The 274-nt window shown below is 42.0% G+C and overlaps 1 protein-coding gene across 1 annotated transcript in view; it reads right to left on the bottom strand.

Annotated features, from left to right (window-relative positions):
- The window catches only part of LOC140919652 (uncharacterized), a 1,619-nt gene that overhangs the window by 884 nt on the left and 461 nt on the right, over window positions 1–274 (bottom strand). Inside the window, exon 2 of the mRNA XM_073366254.1 lies at window positions 23–96. Coding sequence (XP_073222355.1) covers window positions 23–96 — 74 coding nt within the window. The remainder of the gene's footprint in view (window positions 1–22; window positions 97–274) is intronic.

The raw sequence follows: 274 nt of genomic DNA on the forward strand, positions 1-274 counted from the left end.
GGGCATGTGGTGCTAATGTGGCCTTGTTGTTGACAAGTAAAACAAGTAATTCCAGCATCTCTACATTCATATTCCATGTGACCCTGCTTACCACACCTGTGACATCAGATAGGAGTAGCTGGATCACCATTATTACCATTGTTGTTGCTCGAGACTTGACTCATGTTGTTACTATTTCCGTTACTAACTCCTCGTCCATTGGGGTTTCCTCTACCACTCCCATAACTATAACTATTTCCATTTCTTTTTCCGTTACCACTACTAGCTCCTTTTC

The sequence above is a fragment of the Cicer arietinum genome, chromosome 3 (assembly GCF_000331145.2).
Source record: "Cicer arietinum cultivar CDC Frontier isolate Library 1 chromosome 3, Cicar.CDCFrontier_v2.0, whole genome shotgun sequence".
Taxonomy (NCBI): domain Eukaryota; kingdom Viridiplantae; phylum Streptophyta; class Magnoliopsida; order Fabales; family Fabaceae; genus Cicer; species Cicer arietinum.